This window comes from Solea solea, chromosome 3 (assembly GCF_958295425.1).
Source record: "Solea solea chromosome 3, fSolSol10.1, whole genome shotgun sequence".
NCBI classification, from domain to species: domain Eukaryota; kingdom Metazoa; phylum Chordata; class Actinopteri; order Pleuronectiformes; family Soleidae; genus Solea; species Solea solea.
Window position 1 is genome coordinate 26,548,783 of NC_081136.1, and position 26,157 is coordinate 26,574,939.

The following is a 26,157-nucleotide window of genomic DNA, read 5'->3' on the forward strand; positions in this document are numbered from 1 at the left end:
ATTTTTTTATTACATCAAGTTGATAGTTCTTTGATTAAAAAGTACAAATAGGGGAATTATAACTTGAAATTTCTCAAAAACTGTACAGTAAAAAAAAAAAAGTATGATTTACTGTATGGTAGTAGTCAAATATGTCCTGAACACAACCTAGTTTGATAATTATTCTATTAAAAGGTGTGAATAGGGGACCTGTAATGTAAAATGTTTGATTTACGGTATGATAGTAGTTATAGACTGTCAGTCAGTCCTGGTAAATGTATTTTTTCTACATCTGAAATTGATAATTTTTCGATTATAAAGTGCTTTCAAACGTGCACTCAGAGCTATGACACGCTCAGTGCTTTTATTTTGAAAACCGGATGTACCTGTCCTTACAAATCAGCTTTTTTTGTTTTACCGTAAAGGCATTTGTAAGGAGGACGTTACAATTCACGTCAGGTAGTTTGAACGCAGTGAAGTTTCAGCCAAGTCAAAGACACGTCTTGGGGTATGGAATCCGTAATATCCAAATATACATACTTAAGTGTAATTATGTGTTATTATGTCGTTTTCCAGAGATAATGAAATAAATATGAAGCTGTATTCATAAACAGTATGTAGTAAAATATATAATATACATAATACAATATTGTATATAAATATACAATAAAATATGCTAACTATCTGAGAAAATCCCAACATAAATTTAGAACACCTTTGTTTCACCAATGTAATGGTGTTGCTGACAGAATCATTAAAACAAGACGTCCAACAATTATAACTATGATGAATAATAATAAAGGACACAATATGTTTAAAAACACAAGGAATTTTCAAATAACACGTTAATAACACACCAAATCAAAAACTGAAATAATCAGCAAATAGTGATCACACTGAGCTTTGGCAAGTAACGTGTTCACTGCCCCCCAGTGGGCACAGTGCAACACTACATTAAAATACGTCAAGTTAGACAGGATTACGAATTACGGTCATTACGGACAGAAGTACGGTCAATACGTCAAAGTAAATTAACAAATAATACCTAATAAAAATGTAATATGAACGTGTAGGTGACATAATGGCATTTTAAACTTATACACTTTTAAAAAAAGACCTTTTTCCCCCATGTTTTGCATGTAATGGTTCAGGTTTGTGAACCCCTTCTAAAATAGCTGCTATTGTATTTTATTTTGAAGAACGAACCGGATATTCTTTTGTTGTTCTCAATTGTAAAGTTAGCCGGTGATCTTAACTCTCGTCCTGACAAGAGACGCAGCATTTCCTCTCTGTCAGATTTTTTTTTTCTTAAAAAAAACTAACACATTACTTTGTTTTTGCTGTGGTTTCTTCATGTAGTCTAAATGCAGAAGTACTTATCCAGAGTTCTGGGTTTCGTTGCCTTCCGCCTCTGCGTTCACTGGTGAGTTTTACAAAAGTTATTTATCTTTTTTGCTTTTAACTGACGTCTCTCGGTTATTATGGCAGCTGTACCGTTACTCTCGCCATACACGGACCTGGTTCTGTGAGTGGAACACTTGTAGTAACTGTGATAACTAACACGTTAAACAGACTTCACAGTGAGTGTGACTAAGTCTTTAAAAACATCGCACGGTGTCTGTGTTTGGAGCTTCGGCAGAGTTCAGTCTGTGTCGAGCTTCCTGCTTTTCTAAACTTCCCCTGATGTAAAAGAAGCTGAAACTTCAGCATTAACCCAACCAAATGTGTTAGAAAACACTTTCTCTCTCGTGTTGTCTTAAAAAACATGCAATAATTTGACAAAATAATGTATTTCACAGTAGAAGGTGAAACTTCAATTACTGTATTTAATGTGGGACTATTTAGTAAAAATCTATATATTAGTACGGATTAAAATTAAAAAAACATATACTGGAAAAATGCTTGGGCAAACATATGTTAAAAATATTCAGTTGCTAACAATTTCATAGAACTTAAACACTTTATTTTCAACTTTAGACTGAATTGATTGATCTTGTGTAAGCAGTTTGAATGTTTTTAGGTTTGTCCTACCATTATAATGTTTTGTGATCATTAATGAATTATTGTTGAAACATTTCATGGACCACCTTGAAGTGTGTAATGGACCCCCAATCCAGGGGAACCACATAAATCCAACACAATTTCAAACCTCTGTCATCGTTGTAATATGAGCATTTTCAACATGCATGTTGCAAAAGTTGCACAGCTTTCTTGACCTGCAGTAAATCTTAGATTGCTACTTGTGATAGTTTGGTTTGGCCAAGAAAGTCAGACATTTCCTTATGTTTGTTTGTTTTGTTCTTTTTTTACTTTATAATTTTCTTAAACACAACAACGTTTATTTATGTCGTCTGTGTTACAGAAATATCTGTGTGTAGGATTAGTCACCTCACTTTTTGGCTCCGTATTGGCTGACCTGAGTCACTTCCCCGAGTATGTTCACTCTGAGTTGTGCATGTTGAATGACATGGATAATTGAATGTACCAATACTGCAATTCACCATGGCAACAAGTAAATAAAGAGCCACCATTTTTACTGTGGTGAAGCCACAAAAATGACTGTGTGGCACATTTATCTAAACAGCAGCAGCAGTGAAGGAACCTGAGATGCAGAAATTCAGCAGTCAGGACCAATACTATAATAACATTTCTGTATTGGATCACGTGTTTCAGCACAAAGTCCTTATCAGAGTTTAACTAGTCAATGGAAGCAAAGGCAGCATTAGACATTACACATGGTTTGTGGTTAGCAATTTAAAATTGTATTTTTGTCCACATTAAACCACGTTATTCAACAGACTTTAATTCAATTTCCTTTATGGAAAGTAAAGTACTGAAATCCTTGCGTTTGTTAGATTTAATGTTTAAATATATGTATTTGTCTGTACCCTGATATGATATATGATATGTATATTATATATTTAAAAACTGTCCACTTCACAACATCAAATAGCTATATTCAAGGGTACATTCAATATTTTTTTGAAGTTACTGTTGCAACTCAGTTCAAGTAAACTCAGTGTTAAGAAATATGACTAAACCTGTTTTTTAAACCCAGAATCTCAAACGTCATTGATTGGTGTTCTCTAAAAGACCCATCTTTCTGTCAGCCATACTGTTTAATGCAATTGTCTCCACTGTAATTCACTGAACCTGCCTTATATTCTTACATGCAAATATTACAGTACAAGATGAAGAGTGTCTTTTTTTCTGCTTCTGTCTTTTGTCGCCCGAAAGCTAGGCGATGGATGAAGAGCAGACCCAGGTGAGCGACGAAGAGCCTAAAATCCTGCGAGAAGAGAGCCGGAGGAGGAGGAGGAAGAAGGCCATCTCATCAGCCTCGAGCACATCCATGGACCAGATCACTGTTGAGTTCATGCTGCCCACGGTGGCGCATGGTGGCAACAGCCCCACTCTGCTGCTGGAGGTTGCTGGAAACTGGACCGTGGAACAGGTCACCTAGTTTTAAAACTAGTAATATCACTACTCCATGTTTTGTTTTTTTGTTGTTTTTTAATATGCAATATAGAGGTAATCATAACTTTGACTCAACAACACATAAGAACATGAAAAAAACACATTTGTAAAGACTGAAGATGACCTATAACCCCCCCCCCCCCCCCCCCCACAGGATGTCCATATAAGGAGATATGTATTATTCCCACAGCAGTTTACCAAGGGTGCACCTGTGGCACAGATCTGTGTCGCGTGAGAACTAAGTGTTAAAAGAGGGACCGAAATAAATGATACAAAGCAGTAACTGTAACATGTAAAATACTCTTTGGTATTTTTGTTTGTTCTCTTCTTCCTCCAACTCTTTGGGTCAAAAGTACCGTGTATAACCACTATTTTTAGTGTAAAACAGGCTAAAATGGCTATAAAACATATTCATTATGTTGATTTCCCAGGTGAAAGCTCAGGTGTGGCTGAAGGCAGTGACTTTGAATGTCTCTCCGGACTTTTTCCAGCGCTATTCCCCTGACCACTGCATCCTGCTCTACCAAAAGAAAGGCACCGTGTGCGAGATCTACGACAAGCACCAGGTCTTTCAGACGCTTGACTGCATTCGCTACTGGAGAGGTACTGGCTCGTGATAGGTGTTCTCTCTTTCACTCATGGACTCAGCAATTGAGCTGCTGCTGATCCGGTACATGTCTGTTTGTGTTCCAAAACAAGCGCTGAAAAAGGATGTGGGGCGGATCCAGCTGGTGCCCCGCCCCATGCCCTCAGACGAGTCCGTGCAGTACCAGCGCTACCTAAACTACCTGATGGGGTACGACGTGACAGACGTGAGTAACGTGCACGACGATGAGCTGGAGTTCACCCGCAGGAAGCTGCTGACGCCTCGCCGCATCGAACTGTCCAACCGTGACCCGAGACTCTACTCCATGGACCCGTGGGTTACCTGCAAGCCACTGCCTGAACACCTGCTCAGCAAAGTATGTGTGTAGGATTTTGTCATTTGAGTGACATGTACGCTCACTGGCCACTTTATTAGGTACAGGGGACACCTGAAAATGAGGCAGGAGTGGCATGAAATACAAATAATGCCACATTCAGGGTCTTTCCTCCTCATTTTGATGCTTGAGATGATTGACAAAAATATTTGATGAGAAAATAATGTATTTCACAGTAGAAGGTGAAACTTCAATTACTGTATTCAAGTACATGCACAGATGTATCTTATAAAATGGCTGGTGAGTGTTCACTAAGGGCCTTTTTTATTTAAACGCTGTAATACAGCAAGAGGCGAAGTGAAACTGGTTTATTGAGCAAATATTTTTTCACAGTATTCTTTATCTCTGAAATAATGCTTCTTTACTCAGGAATTTCGTCATTTGTGCCTCTTCTCAGGTCAGTCACAGTCACATCCTGGTGGTGATTCACATCACGACAGCTAGTCAGACCATCAAGGTCTCCATTGACGACACACCAGCACAGGTAGGACAAATGTGAGCAATGCTCACTACTCGCTCTCTGTATTGTAGTTTCTATTTTGTCTTACTGTATTGTTTGTCTTCTGTTCAGGTACTAGTCAGCTTTTTTGCCAAGATGGCAAATAAAAGGGTTTTGCTGGGCATCCCTGAAGACATGTGTGAGGCTGACTATGTCCTCCGTGTGTGTGGCAGGTAAGACATCTGCACTGAGTCAGCGTCATCAGTTTCGCACTGAGCGTAAAATGGTATCAGACAAGATGATGTTTCCGAGCAGAGGTCACTAATAAGGACACAGATGTCTTCCCATCTGGACCTGGACATATTTTGATAAATAACTGCCTTTAGGGAACCAGAGGTCTTTGTTATGTAGGACTGTTTCATGTTTCACCTTATATGAATTATATGAGAGCATTATTTCTTTCTGTCCATCTGAGTAAACAAAAATGACACCGGAAACTAAGAAACTAAGTTATAAATAATATGAACCAGGCTTTATAGAGGGTTATTCTGAGCACGTCATTATAAATGTAGGTTTTAAACTCTGAAAGTAGTAAACTATACCGTGTGTGCTCACACAGGGAGGAGTACCTGTACGGGGATAAACCTCTGCAGAACTTCAACTGGGTCCGTCAGTGTCTGAAGAATGGTGAAGAGATCCACTTGGTTCTCGAGAAGCCGCCTGATCCTAAACTGGATTCGGTCCAGAAGGAGGACTGGGCACAGGTGGATGACTGTACCGGAGTTGCAGGTAACAGCAAGAACGGATTGGGATGTTTGTGAGTGATGTACGACGTCTATTGCATCTGTTGAGTTGTGAGTGGCATGTGATACGTATGGCCACTGGCTTCACCAGGAACCCATGAGCAGCTGACCATCGATGAGAAAGACCATGAGCGAGTGTTCACCATCTCCATGTGGGACTGCAACAGGAAGTTCAGGGTGAAGGTGCTTGGTATCGACATCCCAACGCTGCCCAAAATCCCGGAGTTTGTTGTCTTCATAGAGGCCAGCATCTTCCATGGTCAGCAGCTTCTCGCTCAGGTAAGACAACACACGTGCAGCACAAGTGAAAAACACAGGACATGAAATTAGCAACACAATGGCAACTCCTTGTAAAATTAAACCCACTGCGATGTTTATAACTCATGTAAAAAACTGATTTGTTAACTAGTTGATCCCTTGTGATGTGAACTGGCAGCTCAAAGAGATGTCCAGTTTGTATTAGCAGTAGCTTAACAACAGCGAGGCTGATGTCAGTGACAGAATATTTAAAATAGCTGCTGATTCCATCCTGTATTCTTTTCTGTGACTCATGTGTGAAGGTCATTTAAATCTTTTGGGAGATGGCCAGACTCCACCACTTACAATCATGTAGTTCACCACAGTGTTACAAATGAACAATTTAAGGAGTGAAATCTGGCTAATACAATAAGAGAAAGGTAACATGAACGGAGGAAAATTTATTCAAATACTTGTCTATACTTGCTACTGTCAGTGAAGTTCTATGGTGTTTGCTCAATGACATGAGTCTCTTAAGACTCAGTCTCTGGCATCAAGGAGATGCGTTTCCCACGACACTTTATCCAATCAGGAACTCCAGAACTCTTATTTAGCAGACCAATGCCATTACTGACCTAAACCTCAATAAGATGCATTGAAATGAAACAGTTTTACCAGCTATAATAACAATAAAACAGCTGAGCCGATGAGACAGCCGAGAATGACATTGAACGCGAGACAACAACACAACGAACAACCGCTTTTTGTCTCAACAAGACTTCAAGCTGTGTATGAGAATAGACTGCAGGCAACAGTCTATTCTCATACACCGGGCGCAAGGGGGTGATGCTTTTCTGTCACCCAATCAGCAGACTGTCGTGGGTCTAGCTCCGCCCCTACCATACCATTAATCTGGTACCCCAAGGGAAGCACAAAAATGGAAACACAAAAAAAATACGCACCGTTCCGAACCGAACGATGGATGTTGTTTTATTTCAAAACATGAAACGTACCCAAACGACGGGTCTGTAGAAACATGGTGACACAAGATGGCTGACTTCTTTAAGACCCCTGCTTTAAGTACATAAATTACAGATGTGATATTGTAAAGGTATGAAAACTATAATAAACCCATGCAAATGTTACATACTGGACCTTTAAATAACCACACAGCGCCATGTCTGACCATCACTGACAGCAATGTAATCTTTCAGGAGAGGACGACCTCCAAAACCTTCAACGAGGAAGTGCTGTGGAACAGCTGGCTGGAGTTTAACATTAAAATCAAGGACCTGCCTAAAGGTGCACGCCTCAACCTCCAGGTAAACTCTGACAACTCATTCAATGTTGCTGTAAATGTCACACTCAGATTCTTCGTGTTCTGATGCAGGAGAGATGGATCAATTCATTAAGCTTGACTTATCTACTCTACTTCCAGGTAGTCTGTGGAAAACAACCTCAGACACCAAACACCAAAGGAAGCTCCTACCAGGACAGTACAGGAGGAGGCAGCCATGATGGTGAGGTCCTCTGACCTGTAGCTCATTGCTCTCATGCTGACAGTTTACAGAATAAAGGCTGATTGCTGTGTGTCTCTCTGTCTTTATTCACCTTTCAGCAAAGACCAAGAGTCGTCTCCTGTACTATGTCAACCTGCTGCTGATCGACCACCGCTCTCTTCTCCGCCAGGGCGAGTTCATCCTCCACATGTGGAAAATGCCCGAGAAGAGTGAGGAGAGCAGCAGCAGCATCAACGCGGACAAGCTCACCTCAGCGACCAACCCGGACAAGGCCTCCTCCATGGCCATCGCCATTTTACTGGACAAGTACTGTTATCCTGTGGTGCTGCCCAAGAGCCGAGACGTGCTGGCAGGGGCCGAGGAAGCAGAGCGGGGTCACCGGGAGATGCCGAACCATCTGAAGAAGCAGTTTGGGGCTATCGTGGCGACAGACCCCCTGCATCCACTCAGTCCTGAGGACAAAGAGCTGCTCTGGCACTTCAGGCATGAGTGTCTGCGCAACCCCAGGTACTTTTTATTTTATTCAAGACATTGATGTCATATTTGCTCCACATCAAGTGCATCAAGTGATACGATTGCTACCACACGGCCTTAAGTAGAACTGTTCACATCTGGCATTAAAATGCGTCCTGTAATGCTTCTTCTGTGGCCACATATGATTGGATCTGGCGTCCCCCCACCGATTATTGAAATACAGACTGAAGTCAGTCAGTCAGTCATCATCTACCGCTTTATCCTCCGCCAGAGGGTCGCGGGGGGTGCTGTGCCAATCTCAGCTACATCGGGCGATAGGCGGGGTACACCCTGGACAGTTCGCCAGTCCATCGCAGGGCCACACACAGATAGAGACAAACAACCAGTCACTCTCACACTCACTCCTATGGTCAATTTAGAGTGTCCAATTTACCTATCCCCACATTGCATGTTTTTGGACTGTGGGAGGAAGCCGGAGAACCCGGAGAGAACCCACGCACACACGGGGAGAACATGCAAACTCCATGCAGAAAGGCCCTTGTTCCAACCGGGGCTCGAACCCGGGTCTTCTCGCTACAAGGCGAGAGTGCTAACCACTACACCACCGTGTGGCCCCAGACTGAAGTCAATACAGTAAATTGTGTTTTTAGTGAGTCTGACTGCACAGATTTGTCTGCTGTCAGCATGTTTGTGTGTCTGTGAGAGAGAGAGAGAGCAAAAAGAGGAGGAGCTTGAATGGTTAAAAGGTATTAGTTGCATGATAATAATGTATGAGCACTGATTAGTGTGAAAAAAAACACTGCAACTGCTGCAGATCAGACACTGTCAGCTGAGGAATGGTCCTCAAATTTTTCAGGACAGATACCAGGTCTGAACGGGGTAATTAAAACCATTTTTCCTCTTACTGATGGATATCATTTCCTGCTGCCCTCAGAGCGTACCCGAAGCTGCTGGGCTCAGTCAAATGGGGCAAACAAGAAGATGTTTTGGCAACACACCGTCTGCTGGAGCGCAGCAGCGCTTGGGACAGCAGGTAAAAAGGTTTGGGTCTAATTCATCAGTCCACAGCAGGTGCAGAGTCCCATCACTACTGTAACTCTTAATGTCGTTCTCATTCAGTGGTCTGGATGTAGGCCTGGCCATGCAGCTGCTGGACTGTCACTACTCTGACGCTCAGGTTCGTTCACTTGCGGTCAGGAAGCTGGAGACTCTTGAAGATGACGATGTGCTCAGGTATCTTCTGCAGCTCGTACAGGTGACTCTTTTCACATGTATTTATCTTTTTATCCCAATCATTCAATTGCTCTTTTTGTCTGGGCATGGAAATTGTCCCAGGCTGCTTCAAAGACGCAGCTCCGCTACACATACGCGTTGCATGTTTGTCATCTGATGTGCTTTTTATATTTGAATCTGTGGTCAACTTTGCATGGACAGTATGAATTATCAGCTGAGGCCAACAAAGGGCCTTTGGGTCTGATAGGGAAATGACTCCTCCACAGACTGATTATTTCCTCTGACACATGGAGGTTTTTATTCCAGCACATTGTCATGGTAGACTTTGATAGAATACTCCAGAAAAGTGGCGACAAAGGTGTTTCCCCTGTACCAGAACAGGTATTAGAGGTGTATTTCTGCTGTTTGTTTTGTTTTTAATGTAGGTCAGACTGTTATCTAAAGACCAATGAAATAAACAATACAATAGTCAAGATTATTTTACCGATATTGAATGTTAAAACTAAGTGATTCATTTGTATAAGATAAGTAGTGGTTACAAACGTAATTGGTATAATTTACATTACACTTTACTAACAACCTTGTACTAGTTTTGCACGAGGGGTAATATTATGGGAATACACTTTTATTTTGAATTCAATATCCAGTTGTTAACAGTAAATGATATTAGTGTGGTATAAATGTATAAATGTATAAATATGCAAAAACAAAAATCACCAGAAATGATGCACTGCAACTTTAATTTCGAAAATATGAAAATTCTAATCTTTATAAATTAAAGAGGAATACTGGTATTTTTCAACCTGGGGTGTTAATGCTGGTGTCTAGGTGAGTTGTACTTACTTAAAAACTTAAAAGTTTCATAATTTGTCCAGCAGGTCATCTCAGGGGGGCAGCTGTGACAGGCGGCACTGGCTGCAGTGTAAACTGCCATTCTGAGTTATCGCCATAAAAAGTAGTTGTTTTCGCAATAAATGTTCTTGTTATTGTCATTTTCAGAGTCTGGCAACATTAACAAGGGCGTGGGTTTGGTTACAAGACTGGTGGAGACACTGCGCCTCTGTGTTGTCAGAACAGCATATCTCTCTCTCACTCTCGTTTCCTCTGTGACTCGCAGTTATGTTTCTGCTCGGCTGTGATGTGTTCACCAAAACCACATTGTCCCTACCAGTATTAGAGACAGGGCAATGTGTACATGTGCACGAATGCTGTGAGTGGAGAGTGAGAGTAGAAGTGAAAGATGTACTGGACCCAAACTTAGAACTAAACTTTTTGTAAATACCGGAATTCCCCTCTAAGTTTTTAATAGAATACCGGTTTCTATTCAGATTGGCCACCGTGTGGCCAAATGGGTTTGTGTACATTTGTCTGTCTGTGTGAGTCTATGTACTGATTAATCCAAAGTAATCCGCATTTATTTGTGTGTTTCCTGCAGGCGGTCAAGTTTGAGCCCTACCATGACAGTTCCCTGGTGAGGTTCCTGCTGAAGAGAGCGTTGAGGGTAAGCAAGAGCGACATCTTTTGTGTGTCTCTTTTCACATTGACTTGCACTGGTTGTGTGTGTGTGTGTGTGTGTGTGTGTGTGTATATAACATTCCAGTTCTTCATGTATACATGTATTCTTCTCTCCACAGAGTAAGCGTATAGGTCATTTTCTCTTCTGGTTCCTGCGCAGTGAGATCGCTCAGTCCATGCACTACCAGCAGAGGTACGCGGTCCTGCTGGAGGCCTACCTCAGAGGCTGCGGGGAGGCCATGCTGCAGGACTACAGGAAACAGGTGAGACACACACTGTACCACACTTTATACACAACCACTATAACCAAATAATAATGAACTGACAGTAAAAAATGATGCTCCTTAGGTGGAGATGACGGAGGCTCTGCAGAAAGTCACCCGTGAGATGAAGGCGATGTCTGCGGACAAATACGACATCACTGCACAAGGTTAGGAAGAAAGATTTGACTTTCAGGTCAAACTTTAGCTCTTTCCCACTAGAAAAAATAGAAATGTCTTATGTTTATCATCATCACAATATCATCATTTGCAAAGACTACTGTAATACATGCACAGTTTCTGTTGAATCAATTGCACAATTCTGGACATACAGAAAAAATACCACAATCAAAAGTCTCCTGCTGCTATAGCTACTACATTTCACCATCCACTACAAACCTATTATTTTGATCTGATGTCTATATATGATGTATATATTGTACATTGCGATGCACACAGAGGCAAGAAAACCTGTTGTAGTTCAGTAGTCGCAGTATCTGTTATGTTTTAATGATTCAAATGTAATACATCCTCAGGAAGTGAAACCAAATGTATTTGTGTGTGTGTGTGTGTGTGTGTGTGTCAGTGGTGTTTCAGTTACGTCAGAAGCTGGAGACCATGTTGTCCTCTGGCCTGCCAGAGAGTTTCAGGGTCCCTTATGACCCTGGATTGAGGGCTGGAGCACTTTTGGTGAGGGACAAACACACACTTACTGACGTCAGGGAAAAACCCATACACACTTACACTTGTGTTTTCATAAAACCACTTTTGTGTAAGTGTTAAACAAGCGGTCAAAGACGACCGTGATTTCACATCAGAATCATACCCGTCACTGTCATTTCACAATAAATGTCTGTGCTTGCAGATTGAACAGTGTAAAGTGATGGCGTCGAAGAAGAAGCCACTGTGGCTGCAGTTTAAGAGGGCCGACCCCACCACTCTGTCCAAAGACCCCATCGGCATTATCTTCAAAGATGGGGATGACCTCAGACAGGACATGCTCATCCTGCAGGTGAGTAGTAACAACAACAACAACAACAACACAGAAGACAACAACATTATTGAAAAAGTCTCTTATTCTGTACAATTGGTTTCTTCTCGTGTCGCTGTAGATTCTGCTGATCATGGAGTCAATCTGGGAGACTGAGTCGCTGGATCTGTGCCTGTTACCGTACGGCTGCATTTCCACTGGAAACAGAATAGGTCGGTCAAACAAACAAACAAACAAACAATTGGACAGTTTAATTGAAGAATCCGGCAAAGTGCACCATTGCATGGTGTGATATTTGCTCATCTTTATTTCTGTAGGAATGATCGAGATTGTAAAGGACGCCACCACCATTGCTAACATCCAGCAGAGTGTCGTCGGGAGCACGGGAGCGTTTAAAGATGAAATCCTCTATCAGTGGCTGCGGGAGAAGTGTGTCAGCGAGGACAAGGTGTGGCAAGCTGATCCGAGTCAACAAACCGCAGATTAACACACAGGATGCAGCCTTTGATATTATGTATAATGGATTAAACGTGCTGATGGAGCACAACTGTAGCACTCGCTCAGTTTGTCAGACATTAAGGAAGTATCAGTGCAGCAGACAGGAAGGAAGCAACCCTCAGGGTTTTTCCTGTTGCCATAATAATCACACACACACACACACACACACACACACAAACACCTCTTTTCCTCTTTTGTTTGATTGTTCCTGCTCTGTTTTTAACAATCTACTGTATTTTTTTTATAATCCTAAAGATAATTCTTTGTGTTTTGTTACATAACTTTTACAGTGAAAATTATAACGGAAGTCTTTTCTTATCACACATTCACAAAGCTGCGAGCTGTTGTACAGTTGCCTCTTCTTAGACGTGACCCTAAAAAGGAAGTTGCGTGTTTCTTTTTCTCTGCAGTTCCAGCAGGCTGTGGAGAGGTTTCTGTATTCCTGTGGTGGATACTGTGTGGCCACATACGTCCTGGGAATCGGGGATCGCCACAATGACAACATCATGATCACCGAGTCTGGTACTGTCGCACATTACAACCTGAACTGTCTCTCCTTTTTACACCTTGTTAGGCAACAAAGTCAAATCGTGCCGTATTCTGTTTGTTTCGCAGCAAATCGAACACATTGCTTACATTGTGCTATGAATAATGCATTTATTAAACATGGAGCTCAGGAAAAACAAAACAACTACGGAAGGAAACACTGAAAACTAGTCTGCTTTGTCTTCCTGCAGGGAATCTCTTCCACATTGACTTTGGTCACATCCTGGGGAATTATAAGAGCTTCATGGGAATCAGTAAGGAGTGGGTTCCCTTCGTGCTCACACCGGACTTCCTGTACGTCATGGGAACATCAGGAAAGAAATGCAGCCCCCACTTCCAGAAATTCCAGGTGCAAAAAAAAAAAAAAAGTTTTGTTTTTGTTTATTCATGTGAATACACTCATCGTCATAGTCTCTAATGCTGATGCTAATATGCACATGTAGTTCAGAGGTCTCAAACCTGCGACCCCCCCCCCCCCCGCCACTTGATATCAAGCTATAATGTGATATTTCTGCATGTTTATCTGATTTAATAATAGACAAATTTTGCATCATAAATATTATTATTATAAATCTTTCTCTGTTTCTCAGGACGTGTGCGTGAAGGCTTATCTCGCACTTCGGCATCACACTAACCTGCTCATCATCCTCTTCTCCATGATGCTCATGACTGGTATGATGTGACGTTTTCGTGTTTATTGTCCTTTCACAGCAGATTGTGAATGATCAATGAAATGAATCATTGATTTATTTTCTTAGGTACTTTTAATATCTGCACCAAAAACTATTCATACTACTACATTAATGACATATTAAAAGAATGTACACCTCGTAGAGCTCTGAGATCGACTGCCTCTCCTCAGATAGTCAAAGTGGAACAAACTCTCTGTGGAACTGGAATTAAAAACTCTTCTTTTCTCATTTGCTTATGACTGAGCTCTTTTAAAGCATTTTAAATTTTAATCTTTAGCCTTTAATCTTTTACATTCTTCTAATCATTTTAGAGTCACCATATTGAACGTATTTCATGCGCCGTTTTAGTCTAACCTTTGGTTTCTTTCTCCCTTTTTATTATTAGCTGCCTTGTCTTGCATTTATGTATTTTTCACATATGAAACAAGAAAAAAAACAAAAACAACATTCTGACTGAGTCTCACTTCTCTATGGAATAATACTCTCTGATTTTGTGGTCCTTGACAGGAATGCCCCAGCTCACGAGTAAAGAGGACATCGAGTACATCCGCGAGGCGCTGACGGTCGGCCGCAACGAAGAGGAGGCCCAGCGCCACCTGCTGGACCAGATAGAGATATGCAGGGAGAAAGGTTGGATGGTTCAAATCAACTGGTTTGTTCACCTGGTGCTGGGGATCAAACAGGGTGTAGACAAACGGTCCACTTAGCACAAGTGAGGGAGGATAGAAGATGACATGTTATTATCTGTGATATTTACTGGACAAACGAAGAAAATTGTGAGGATTTTAACTTGCACATAATATGAAGACCTGATGCCAAGTTGCACAAGTGGTGAATTCACAAGAAACCTGCAGTGCAGATCAGTTTGCCTCCCCCTCCTGGTAGTAATTACACACGTCCTCATAAAATAATGTAATAGCAATGGAGTTTTCATTATAGTGCTTTGACCAAGTCCTACATCGGCATCAATATTTCATTTTCTTTTGCTCGCTCTTGAAAGTTACTCATCATGTTTCCAAAGTCTATAAAGTATATAATTTAAATAACAGATTGTATGATTCAGAGTGAGTTTGACTAGAAACTCAGCATGTCATTTTTGAGCTCTCGGATAGACTAAGCATTTTTCTCAGACTTTTCTCTAATTCAAAATCATTTTCTACTGATGCAGCACATTTTTCTTCAGCCTTTTGAAAGATGGTACATGTGATTCTGTTTGTTCCATTTTACGGGAGAGAAAAACTGTTACCGTTTATAAACATTAAAGCATCAAATTCTACTGTTCGCAGATTGAAGGTGACGTAATACTGATGTTGTTAGTGTTGTTGCTTTTTGAATTACACTGGCGGTTGACGGAGGCTTCGTACGTGTATTTAAAAACGGGTGCTAGTCAAATTTTGACGTGTTAAATTTAAAAAAAATAAATAAATAATGCTTATATGCAACTGCTGTAGCGGGCAGTTAAAATGCCACAGTGACAAACTGCGCATGCTGGTCAATGCCGAGGTCACTTCTTATAGGTTAATGGAAGAAATCTCTCAAACTGGGATTTTATTTCTTACCCAAATTAAACACACTTATTCACAAACAAGGTCTTAATTCACCTCATGTCACGTGTGAAACCAGAGACTGTGGATGTAAAGACAATCTGATTTGTTTGTATTTGTAGGTAAAACTTTTTCCAGTTTTTATTTTTTTCAGGAATGACCTTTAAATGATGCCTTTGGTGCATTTATATATTTCCAATCTCTAGGGAAATATGTCATTGTTACATAATTATGTTAGTTTTTCTGCAAAATCGTGTCAGAAAATGAAAGCTATTTGCAATAAATCCTTATCGTATGTCAGAAACTTGTACGTAATGGTTTACTTTTCTTTCTTATTTCACTCTAATGTAATGACTAATATAAACTGTGATAATCAGCTTTGACCAGAAGATGGAGCAGAGCAACACTGCAAACCTTTTCCCCACAGTAACATGCTTTCAGTGATGACACCAAATCAATCAATCTCATCCTCTTCTTCCTTCTTCCTGCCTCCCTCACTTCCTTTCAATTACACTCTTCTTCTTTCTCTTCCTCTGTCTCATCAAAAGTATCACGCAGAGCAGCATGAGTGGGTGTGCACCTATACTGTATATCTCTTTGATGAATGGGCACACACACTGATGTAAAGTGTATTGACAGTCTAAATGGATTATAGATGGATAAGCCTCTTCATTCCCTGCAGCTCCTCAGCTTCTTCCCTTCTTTCTTTCTTTACTGTTACTGTAGTGATTGTAAGCTTTAAGGATTCATGAACTGTGTAGAAGCATGTCGGAAACAAGTGATGAGGATGTTTATTCAATAGAGGGCGTAGAAAGTGGATCGCAGAGCCTCTCTGTCTGTTACTTATCGTCTCTTCCTAACGCTCATTTTGTTGGATGTGATAGTGTTTACCTGCTTTGTTTTTGTGTGTATAGTTAGGAGCTGCAGTACCTATGAGGACCAGCAGTGGAGGGAAACCTATGTGCCTAACTTTTGGTCAACTTCCTGTCTGTTATAACGTTCCCATCCCTCCTCCCCGTGTCACCTCAGGAATGATTTTAGTAAGTGGAGACATCCATTCTGGCTCCTGCTTGGATAATGTGTTGTGGGATAGTGGAAAGTTATTCGTAGATTTACTGTCAGACCCACAGACCTGATATGAAAAGCGGATGTACTGTCTTCTAATTGTCTTCCACAAGGAAGTGAAAACAGACTGAACAGCCACCAAGGAAAAAAGAAGTCTGTATGAATGGAAAAATGGGAAATCTCACTTGATTTAGTAAATATAGCCTCAGTCGCTAGTTTTCTAGTTCCTAGGTCTTCTTCAGTAGAACATGATGTCCATTTTATAAAATACAGTCCCATTTAGATGATGGCACATGGGCGTGGACACCAGTGTGATTGACAGAGCCCATGACAGAGTGTATGGGCAAAATTCTTTCTTTTTTAAGTTTTTTTTTTTTAAGTAGGAGAGAGAAGCCATTTTGTCTCACCTTTCCTTTCTCCTATTTTAAGTTAGGAGCTAAGGTAAGTTTTTTGTCGTTTATTTTCTCTTTTCTTTTTGTAGGGTAAAATTGGGTTTAAAAAGAAAGAGAAGCTTCAGTTTGTTATTTTGGCTTTTTTCCTTTCACCCTATCTCGAGACCAAATCTAATATGTGAAAGGGGTCTAAAAACTCTCTGACTTCTTTTTGGTGTGTGACAGAGAACAAAACAGACCACTCTGGGTCAATTGTAGTATTGTAGCCTATTATTTTAAGACATGCACTGAAAATGAGTCCAGCTTCGTCCAGTGAAATACCATCGAGCACGTTGTTTCCAAATGGCTCCTTGTGGGAAACCTCTTCCTCCGCTTTCCAAAAATGCGACTGACTGACATTGAAATTGCTCTGTAGCTTTAATAGAATAACTTCCCAAGCTGTGACAGGTGTGTGCAACTGGTTGTGGGAGGAGTCAGGAAGAAACTGGAGTGAAGTGGAGCATTGAAAATCGATTCACTCTCCTTCTCCATTATCCGTGGTTCCTTTCCAGGAAGACATGAACCAGATCAGACGACGGGGGAAATCACTGTGTGTTTGCACGTGCTTGTGTGTGTGTGTGTGTGTGTGAATCAGTGTGTGTTCCTGTTCTTGTGTCTTAGCTTCAGCATACATGTCCTGTGCTCACTCCCTCATGGTTTTTATTTAAGGTCATAACTTGGCTTCAGATGAATCTGAGTTAATTAGCACATGTGAAACTAATTCATCTATGAGTTCAGGTGACATTTAGAGCTAAAGGTTAAGAGCTAGGAAAAAGAAACCAGTGTCCTCCTCCCACGATTTCAGATCCTCATGCGTGTGTGTGTGTGTGTGTGTGTGCACATGCTGTATCTACATCTGCGTGAATGTAAATGCAGAGTTATGTGTTCATGTATGTGATGATGACGTGTGGGTGTGATGCGCTCCAGTCTATTTGTGGCAGCCGCACTGAAGTGGCCCCGAAGAGAATAAATACAGATGTAATGCTTCCCTTTTGATTTCACACTGCGCGTGTGATAACCCTTTTCATGCATTTGTTTTGTTTTTAATCTTCCGTGTTTGTGCCCCATCCCATTTTTCCTTTAGCGTTAGCAATGAATCTTAAGTGGAGTGCTAATGCAATTTTGTCTTTGTACAATGTGCCAGGTTCCATACCATAATATAGAGCACGGAAGAACCAGGAGCAAAACTGGGCATGAACGAGACATGTTTTTATTATTGATTTATTGTTATGTGACAAACTCTTTCATAGATATTGTACTAGACTGATTTGTCAAAAGAATGTCCATATTTAAAATTGCAGCGCCAGAAGTCTTGTTCAATACATTTTAATTTAAGATGTATAAAACAGTTTATCGACGGAAAAAAGAAAAACGACCAAAATACCAAAATCAACACCATATACGAGCCATAATAATGGTCGACCTCTATTTACCTCCTTTTCTCTCTCAGTACTGTGTGTTTCAGTTCAGGTTTTTCACTCACGTTGTCATGTTTCCATTCCTTTTAAGCTTCTTTGTGTACATACACTGTCTGTTATTTCTCATTAGTGTGTTTTTGTGAGAGTTTCTCTGTTTGTGAGCAGCAAAACTCAAAAAAGATTCTGTTGAAATATCCTGGTGATGTAGGTTATGACCCAAGGAAGATAAGGACGTCATGCATCCATCAATCCATACCACTTCTCCTTTGAGTGTCACAGGGGAAGCGTGGAGCCAATCCCATCTGGTGAGAAGTAGACACAATCAACCACTCGCATTCACACCTACAGTCAATTTAGAGACTCATTTAAAGCTCTAGTGTGTAACGCCAACAATGCCGTTGTTAGGGTTACATTTATGATCTCTGAGGATTAAGAGGGGAGGATGAGGAGTACATGAGGACAGTTGGTGTAACAGAAGAGGACACAAGGGATAGGGCAGGATGGAGGCAGATGATTGGCTGTGGAGACCCCCCAAAAGAAGGAAGTGTAGAGCTTTCAATTTCTCCTTATCGGTTCACTGTCGTCTCACTGTCTGTCTGACTTTACTAGTGTAGCTGTTATGCTTTTGCATTTCCTCTGTCTGTCGTGATGTGAGATGGATCACTCTCTGCAGGCAGCACTCTGTATTTAGAGTAGGTGTAGTGGAACAGCCAGTAGGAGGAGCGCCCAACGCTCTCGCCGAACTGCTCCGTGAGTGGCCAAAGCCTCCTGTCACTCCCGGGAACTTCTCTGTGATCGGATTGGTGAAAAGCCGCCTACAGCGGTTGCGAGGCTGTAAACGGACCACAGAGGAGATGCAAGCAGTATCATCTCTCTCAGAATAGAAGTTTATGATAGGAATCCTTTAATGATAAACGTTGTGCAGTCGATCAGGAGGAAGCTGTGTTTAACGCGGTGACGATCACACACACACACACACACAAAGAGCCCCGTGCAGCCTGTAGTCTGAACTTGACCTTTTTGAGGTTTCCAAGATTACAACACCTCGCCGTTAGTGTTACAGCCTTTAATATTTTACAGTCTAATCTGTAACTGGAAACTGAACATGGAGGTGTGTTTGGGCGCATGCATATATATGTGTCACATCAGATATCCTTACTGACAGAATGCAAGGGTGCGTGCGTGTGTGTGTGTGTGTGTGTGTGTGAGTGTGCAACCCGACACTCTCGCGCGCTCTATATCTTAATTTAGCATCAGTTCCCATCAGGTACACCAATTAGCCTCTGAGGAGGTTGGCCAAGCAATTAGATGGGGAGGAAGCTCAAAACACAGTGAAACTAGTGTTTGAGTCTTGTAAGTTTCATTCGTAAAAGTGCAGTTGAAGTAGGGGGCAATATTTGACATAAATAAGACCCTTGGTATACTTTATATTCTAAATATCCAGCAACAAAGTGAACAACAGTGAAGGGAAGAGGGCAGTGTTAGCAAACCCGAGTTACAGTTCCCTGTTTTGCTTCTCTGTCCAGGAGAAAACTATCCACACCAGCATCTTATGGCACTTTTCCCACTATACAGCTTTTCCATTAGCGATAGTTCCCGCTACCTCCTGCTCTGGCAAGGTTCCACGTGAGCGCGTCGTCCGACACAAGAATCAAACCGAAACTATGTCGAACTGTAGATGAGTTAAAAAAAGACTTCAAAAATCCTGAAAGCGTGATTTGAACACATCTCCTCTTCAGGCCCTCATTTTCCTTCTGCTAACGGTTAAGATGTTTTTTTTTAATGATGGGCATCAAGGCTTTTAGTTGAGGCTCAGTATCCAACCAATTATTAGGGTCAGGTTAGGTGTGAATGTGAGAGTGATGGATGGATATCACTGAAATGAAATGGTTGCATGTATTTCCTTTTTTCCTAAAATCTGTGAATCCCACGTGTAAGGAGGGAGCAGCGTTCCCGTGGACACGCGAGAGCGAGAGAGCTTAACTTCACCAATTCAGACAATATCGTGCAAAAACCATTCTTTCTGCAACAGCGATGAATAAACATTCTGAATTTATTACAACTCTGATTCATGCCTCTGACTGGCTCCTTCTCCATAGCAACAGCAGAAAGATTTCAAGGGTATTTTAGCTCTTAGAGCTGGATGCTATGTCAAAAGGGTTGTTAGCGGAAGGAGTTGCGTGATGACAATAGGTAATCTTTTAGTGTAGCTAAAAATGGCCGCTGCAAAAATTGAATTGCTCAACTGCAAATGTCACATAGTGTTGCTTTAAGTCAAATTAGAATGAGAAAAGCCCTTTACAGGAGTGTAACGTCTTAAGGATAAATGCATGGATTATTTGTGGATGCATTTTCAGCTGCTGATTGCCTGACTTCCTGTCATTGTCCTGATGAAGCGGTGCATTTTCTGTACGTCCAGTGTGACTGACTTGTTGTTCACCCCCTTCTTGTGCAACTTTCATCGGTGCTGCTGTGACTCTAAAGCTACAGTGTGTATAATTTCAGTTGATTGTCCATTGTGGTCAAATGTAATAACATGGTCCATGAGACCATGTCTTCAGAGCTGACCTTGTCTCTGATATAAATATGAAAGGCTAATTCTGGGGGTAAAAAAACCCAACAATAATTCATACAATCAGGCGACTGTAGAAACCTAATTACAGAATTATCTCAAGTTTCTTTCAAATTACAGTGACTTCACCTTCATTCTACACACTGGACCTTTAAACTCTGTGAGGCAGACCCTTAAGATCCCACAGGTTTCACCTCAACAGAAGGCGGAGAAGTTAATGCACATTAGAGGGCCTGATAATCTCTGCTCGTCTCTGCGCGGCTGTAATTCCTTGGCCAAACACCCAATCAGCCAGCTCGTCTGTTACCCATGAGTCCTGTGTGCAGTGCTGTGCATTAAGTGAGTGAACACGAGGAGCTGAGCTGAGCTGTGTGGACTTTCTGCTTTCTTGCTCCACAGATATCCAGTTGGCGAGGCGTATTATTGCAGCAGGGCTGAGCTTCCACTGAGCTGGGGATTGCACGAGTGAGTCAGAGTTTTTGCCGTTCCTCGTCTCACCTGCTGCTGAAAACAAAGCAGCATGATCGACTGACAGTCTGACTGAGTGACTGAGTGACGAGGGAGCCGGAGCAAACAGGGCCTGTCACAGAGAGTTGAGCAGAAATGGCTCTGCGCAGATCACCCTCCTCTACCTGTGCCACAGGTGAGTGCCACAGATACCCATAAAGAAAACCCTCCCGTCTCTCTCTCTCTCTCTCTCTCTGTCTGTCTCCCCCTCTTTTATTTTTCCTGTGTGTGGCATTTCCCTCCTGCATCCTCACCCAACAAAAAAAAGGACACACTAGACAGGACCACCGTAGAGTAACCTGCCTATTGTGCCGTCCCTGTTCCCCCTGTGTGTGTGTGTGTGTGCGTCAGCATCCTGTCAACACCAGGCCAGCCGTCAGCGGGCAGCTCTGTAAGGCAGGCAGGGGATACAGTTGCATGGGAGGCTGCTGTAGTAAAAATATAATAGAGTTGTGTATCCTGTTTCATGCCACGATGTTAGAGGTCGCTGTAGGTGTTGCCCTTGTGTGCTTTTGTATAAACCAGAGAGAAGAAGAAAAGAAGTTTATTTTGAGTTCAGGGAACCACTCTCTTCCGTCACGCGTACACTCACTGTGCCTGGAAATCTCTAAAAACAATGTTATAGATTTTGTTGCGTAGTCTACATTAGTCATAATCTAGATTTCCTCTTCTTCTTCTTAGTCCAGTAAGTTCCGACAGGCTGTACATTACGAGGTAACTGCTGCTGTAACTTCCAGGGCAAACCCTCGATGAAATGAAGAAGGAAACACTGTATTTGGCACTACTAGTTAGCGTTAATATTAGTGCAAATGCACAGGGGAACCTAATTAGGCACCGGTTCCCATGGTCCCATGCTGCTTCCTGATGGCATCAAACTAGGTCTATTGTACTGTAATTGTTCTGATTGAGAGACCCCTAGTGGCAGAAATGACATACTGTGTGTTTAATTTGATAAAGCAGTCAGAGCGCTCTGCACTGATGCCGCCCTACTGTCCTTATCCCGTCTCATCGCTGGATAATTTGGCCTCAGCGGAGAAGAATTCATGTTTTCAAAGATGACTTTATCGCAGACGTGTGCTCCCTTGCAGTAAAGCCTCAGACAGGGATCTCACTGCTGAGAAGAGAGTTATAGCTGAAATAACATGGACACCGCTCAGCTTATAATGCTCACAAACACCCTGGTGAAGGTGAACCTGCTGTTCAAAAACCAGCTGCGCCTGAGGAGCTCACTTCAGAAGAAGCAGCGCTGCAGTGCGTGAGGCTTTTTAAAGGGCTGCGTCTCCAGTGAAGACATGGAGAAACAATGCAAATGGACGAGAGCTGACTCTAGACAAGGAGTCACTGGACTCTTCTGAGAAGTCTGAATTTACTCGTCCCAAAGTCACTATAACACCATCCTTGATAATGAGGGACAACATTTTGGCAGCTTGGTTTCACATGTGGAAAGTTCTACCTTACAGAGGCCCTTTAAACATAAAAGTACACTGAGTGTGATGCTTTTACGCAAGAAAAATCACAATTCCAACATTCAATAACTAATTCTACTTATTTAATTCTTCAAAAAACAAACATCTAGAATATGTAAATATGCTAAAGTTAAAGCTGCAGTACGTAACATGCTCATTTTAGTATTTGATGCTGTTATTCTGCCTTTGTGTGGCATGTTATTCCTTGAAATCTGATACAGCTCAGATGAAGTGCATTATTCCATTTTCCCTGTGTTTATTACAAGATATTGCCACTTCTGAGGGACACAAAAGTTGTTAGAAGCCTTGAAATGGCTTCCATACATCCTGTAAGGCGAGACGAGCCGGAGCTGAGAAAAAGGGATAAAAGCGTCTTTATTAAGTTTTATAAAAGTTGTTCTCTGTCTCAAGAGCAAGTAAGTAAAAAGTATGATTTCCTTACACAATCACAGACTAACATTCCGTATGATCTGATCAAGAGGAACATTTTGAGGAAACTCGGGAACCCATGTCTTCTACTGTAACGAGGGTAAATCTTATTTAAACAAATTTATTATAATTTATAACTGAATTCTAAATTAGAACACTGTTTTGATTTCCTGTGTTGCGTGTGTTTAATATATTCATACAAGAGGGATTTTCTATATTGAAACTGGCAAGCGTCCATTTCCAGGCGTTGCTCTCTAACCTCCGGGCTTACTGCGCTGCTGTGAAGTGAGCTGTGAGGCACAGAAACACGAGTGTTGTCATAAAATGTTTTTTTTCCTCTGCCTTGATCCGCTTGAAAGGGAACATTATCAAAACAAAACCACGCCCCCCTCCTCCACTGCTGACAGATGTCATGGCTATACACCACGTTTGAGTGTCGAACTTCTGCGTGCGTGGATGAAAGAGATTGAAAGATTCGGTCCGTCTATGGGTCTGAAATGGGAGCACAGCACGTGGCCTGGTGCGTTACTATGGCTACAGCTGTCTGTATCCCTAAAATAACCACACATGCCGCACACATGCTAACCTTGTTACAAAAATGACTATCTGTTGCGGCTTCTTCTGACAACATGGAAGTCACAAGGCGAGAGATGGAGACGTCTCTCTTTTGTCACTGCTGCATGAGGAGGAGAGACGAAGTGTAGGGAGGAATCACAGCGTCAGAGCAACAAGTCATGTGCCGGTGTTTTTGTCTTCCCCGCTGCACGTGTACAGACGTTTGTGTCCTTTCATTGTGCTCCTCATGTATTCAGGCTAATTGTTGCGAGCGTTTCTATGTGCAGGCTTGTCCTTTTGTAAAGTGCTTTGAGACACGGCTTGTGATCGACTGACGCACGTACCAATTTGCACAGTTTGAGACAAAGCTCTGCCTCATGAGGGCACTTTGCATATTCGTGAGTTCTCCACCTACAGTGAGTGCTGACTGAAAATGTTGATTGTCAAATCCAAGAAATGATGCGACTCCACCAGAACCACAAAGAGCCAGTTTTGGAGGGTTAGAGAGGAGAGGTTGTAATGTACAGTAAATGGGCAAAATCAATGCATTCAGAGTAATACACTACATCTGAATGGTCTGAAAACACAAGCGTGTGGTTAAGCTGCGCTGCTTAATTCAATGAAAATACACAGCTCATTGTCAGGGTGGTGTAAAGACAAAAATTCAAAAAGCACCTGCACACCTCCTGCTGTCCCAGACATTATGAGGTACGGGACTATTATCTTTTTTAAATGTCATGTAAAATGTCATTTCATGGCCTTTTTAAACCATTTTCATGTGTCAAGGATTCAAACTAAATGTTCAAAGTGGAGGCAAAGGTCATTAGCTCTTTTAAGTGCTCAAATCAAAGTGCATTTAATCAAATCAAGCATATTGTGGCATGTCATATTTGTTTTTATATAATCACCTTGAATTCATATTATGTGTATCTAGGTAAAATGGGTTAAAGAACCAACAAAACAATTATAAACTATTATAATGTGAACTAGTACAAATTGTCATGTTTTTATGTCGATATAATTGATAATAATAAATTAGCAATAGGTTCCTCGCATGAATTTGTGCCAGGAGCTCTAATAATATCCCTTTGTGGTCATTTTTAGTGACGTTACATTCAATTATTCAACATTTCACCAAACACATCACCGACTAAAATCACTGCTCTTTCTTTTGTATCTATAAGAATCTCTCGGCCATGAACAAAAAACAAACTAAGCACCCACGCTGCTCCAAAACCATTCACTCCCCTACACCTCACCTCGCAGAACAAACAAACAATAGCCAATAGAGTCTTGTCATCTTCTTAATCTCCACTACATACAATACTGGTGTCATCATGGCACAGAGGCATAGCAGCACTGAATAATCTCGCTTAATCTGTACAAAGACGTGTTTTTGTTCATTCTGCATGCTTGTCCAAAGCTGCGCAGGAAAGATGTGAAAAGGCACCCGAGTCAATACGAGTGAATCATCCAAGAAGCTCTTGGTTCTCCGTGTTTCAGTTTTCTGTTGGGTCTCTGGTGGGGAACATTTTCACAGAGTGAAGTGAACTAAGAGTAAACTGTGGTCTTTACCACCTCCAGCTCCACAAGGCTGAGTTCCTGTGAAACTCTCATCATTTTTTAGTTTTGCCTAAAAAATGATTCTTCATCACATCTCAGAGGGAAGTTGCCTAATCTAAATGCCATTGTAAATGTCTTTCAGATTCATGGTCCAACAGTGCCCTTCAAGTGACCAGGGCACTCAGTGAGTCGTCCTCCATTCAAAGCGACGTCCTGTACCACCTGGCCCGGGACGTGTCTGCGACGGGAATGGACCTCATGTCCTACAGCACCCTGGAAAATGAAGCATGGAAAGAAGAATCTTGGGCGCCGGAGTCACAGATCCTGTTACAGGTGACTAAAACGGAAGAGAGGCTGCGTATGGAATAAAAAGTTTAGACTTTAGGGATCACCAGTAGACAAAATATGACATACAGGTAATGTTTCCTGTGCGGGTGATGTATGTCATCACCTTTTTGCTATTTATATGCTATATAAATGCGCTATATAGAGATACTGATAAAAGTTGAAAATATAGGTTAATGTTAATTTAGGGAATATACTTGATTAAGACTGATGACTAGCTGCATGCACCATGATATTGCTGAAGCTATAGCCCTTTAACCATTTAACACCGAGCGTATCGCAGACGACACGTTTGCATTGGCAAAATTCCAACAGTTTCTGAAAGCTGAGAAGTTGCACGTCAAAGCCAACTTGTGGTAATTACGGTAATGTCACTCGTGCTGTTGCAGGAAGCGGATGAATCAGCATCTTTGACACCAGAGTGGAAAGAGTTGGAAAACCGCCTGTACATATAGTTTCCATTTTTTGGCCTGTTTTTGGACAATTGAGCACACAAAATCTGGTGTTCATGGACAACTACAGTGTTTTTTCTCCCTAAAATGTTTTTAAATTGTTAATTCACTATTCTAACATGCAGTAACTTGTAAATAACTGCCAGATATTTAACGTTATTCTGGC

The 26,157-nt window shown here is 41.6% G+C and overlaps 2 protein-coding genes across 4 annotated transcripts in view; both read left to right on the forward strand.

Moving 5' to 3' along the window:
* The first annotated feature begins 1,235 nt into the window (after positions 1-1,235).
* pik3cg (phosphatidylinositol-4,5-bisphosphate 3-kinase, catalytic subunit gamma) lies at positions 1,236-15,486 on the forward strand. Of its 3 annotated transcripts, none has more exons than XM_058626234.1 (24): positions 1,236-1,402; positions 3,217-3,433; positions 3,888-4,059; positions 4,156-4,418; positions 4,834-4,920; positions 5,008-5,108; positions 5,495-5,664; positions 5,770-5,957; positions 7,130-7,237; positions 7,354-7,435; positions 7,534-7,942; positions 8,844-8,942; positions 9,029-9,164; positions 10,578-10,643; positions 10,777-10,920; positions 11,006-11,087; positions 11,504-11,607; positions 11,783-11,929; positions 12,030-12,120; positions 12,226-12,356; positions 12,817-12,928; positions 13,144-13,301; positions 13,543-13,624; positions 14,152-15,486. In XM_058626234.1, the coding sequence occupies exons 2-24, from the start codon at positions 3,224-3,226 to the stop codon at positions 14,349-14,351; spliced, it is 3,342 nt and encodes a 1,113-aa protein (XP_058482217.1). In that variant the 5' UTR covers positions 1,236-1,402; positions 3,217-3,223; the 3' UTR covers positions 14,352-15,486. The 3 variants fall into 3 exon arrangements, with proteins under 3 accessions (XP_058482217.1, XP_058482220.1, XP_058482218.1); XM_058626237.1 differs by having other exon boundaries at positions 3,948-4,059; XM_058626235.1 differs by having other exon boundaries at positions 3,221-3,433.
* Positions 15,487-16,138: 652 nt separating this feature from the next.
* The window catches only part of ano2b (anoctamin 2b), a 61,898-nt gene continuing 51,879 nt past the window's right edge, over positions 16,139-26,157 (forward strand). The window contains exons 1-4 of the mRNA XM_058624044.1: positions 16,139-16,228; positions 18,311-18,407; positions 21,074-21,317; positions 25,337-25,527. Of these exons, the coding sequence (XP_058480027.1) occupies positions 21,278-21,317; positions 25,337-25,527 (231 nt within the window). The 5' untranslated portion in view covers positions 16,139-16,228; positions 18,311-18,407; positions 21,074-21,277. The remainder of the gene's footprint in view (positions 16,229-18,310; positions 18,408-21,073; positions 21,318-25,336; positions 25,528-26,157) is intronic.

What these genes read in the sequence shown, in the direction of transcription:
- pik3cg (XM_058626234.1), top strand. Translation starts at nt 3,224, where the DNA reads ATGGATGAAGAGCAGACCCAGGTGAGCGACGAAGAGCCTAAAATCCTG. An exon ending in AGGAGGAGGCAGCCATGATG is followed by an intron (nt 7,436 to 7,533) that starts GTGAGGTCCTCT and finishes TTCACCTTTCAG; the next exon opens with CAAAGACCAAGAGTCGTCTC. An exon ending in CCCACTTCCAGAAATTCCAG is followed by an intron (nt 13,302 to 13,542) that starts GTGCAAAAAAAA and finishes TCTGTTTCTCAG; the next exon opens with GACGTGTGCGTGAAGGCTTA.